General features: G+C 39.4%; 1 protein-coding gene across 1 annotated transcript in view; it reads left to right on the top strand.

The window, feature by feature from the left end:
- The window catches only part of KIAA0408 (KIAA0408 ortholog), a 19,352-nt gene that overhangs the window by 12,499 nt on the left and 5,749 nt on the right, over positions 1 to 1,104 (top strand). Inside the window, exon 6 of the mRNA XM_009325632.1 lies at positions 670 to 686. Within this exon, the coding sequence (XP_009323907.1) occupies positions 670 to 686 (17 nt within the window). The remainder of the gene's footprint in view (positions 1 to 669; positions 687 to 1,104) is intronic.

The following is a 1,104-nucleotide window of genomic DNA, read 5'->3' on the forward strand; positions in this document are numbered from 1 at the left end:
GGTAAGGGTCATAAGAATGGCAAGAACAAAATAATTCAGTTTCACACCAAGCTTCAGATTCTAAAATGAGGCAGGCTAATGTGATATTGTAAATAATTATGGAAAAATTGATGCTTTGGGCCAGGATCTGGATGAATCAGGAGTATTGCCTCTGAAGATAATAGAGTTGTGGGAGGGCAGAAGCATGTAAGAATGACCAGTGAAGAGGTGTGCCAGATTCTGATCTGTGCTGCTGTTGTGTAAAGCTAGATTTTAACTGCAGTGCAGTTATTCAAGGATTGAACTAGTGAGAACTGCAATCAGGTTTTAACTCCCTCCCTCCTTCTTTTAGCTGACAAGTTATTTCATAAGCCTTCCCAAAAGGCTTAAGCACACTTGGTCATGTCAAAATCCTAGAGGGCTTAGATAGCATTCTTCAGCATCCAGGGTGCTGCTTGGTTCAGGATTTCCTTGGAACTGCCTATGTGAAAAGGGGTATTGTAGCTCCATAAAGTTTCCAGTAATAAAGTAACCTCCTCCTACCCATGTCTCAGTTCCAGGCTTCTCCTATATATTCAAGCATAGGCTCGCAGAAACAGAAGAGTATGGCATGACTAATTAATTTATATTTGGCTGAATTTTATTTTCAGAAGTTTAGAAATATTGCCTTTGCCAACATTCTTTCTTAATGAAAAGAGAAACAGATGGCTTTGAGAATACACTGTAAGTTGCAGGTTCTGTAAAAGGCCACAAAGAAAGTAAAATCATTTTTCCTGAAGAGCTCCTTGGCCAACGAGCACAAAGAGACAGGCCCCTTAGCATCTCAGAAAAAAGAAGGCAAATGTGTTTGGAGCTGAGAAACTTAAATGGGTTCAGACTGTCAGCTGGTCTGCTTTAAACTGTCACAAATTCACAGACTTTAGTGGAGCTATGTGGATTTAAACAGCTGAGAATCTGACCATGCAGATTTTCTTCTGCATGTCTTTCTGACAGCCTTGCAGTGATGCAACATCTTGCTTAGCAGACACATCTTTAGTACAGCACAGAAAGAAAAAACCATGAAGCTTCTGATTTCTTTTTCATCTAATGAACTTTTGATAGGAAAACAAATTTTCATCAGTGAAT

This window comes from Pygoscelis adeliae, unplaced genomic scaffold (genome assembly GCF_000699105.1).
Source record: "Pygoscelis adeliae isolate BGI_AS28 unplaced genomic scaffold, ASM69910v1 Scaffold54, whole genome shotgun sequence".
Taxonomy (NCBI): Eukaryota; Metazoa; Chordata; class Aves; order Sphenisciformes; family Spheniscidae; genus Pygoscelis; species Pygoscelis adeliae.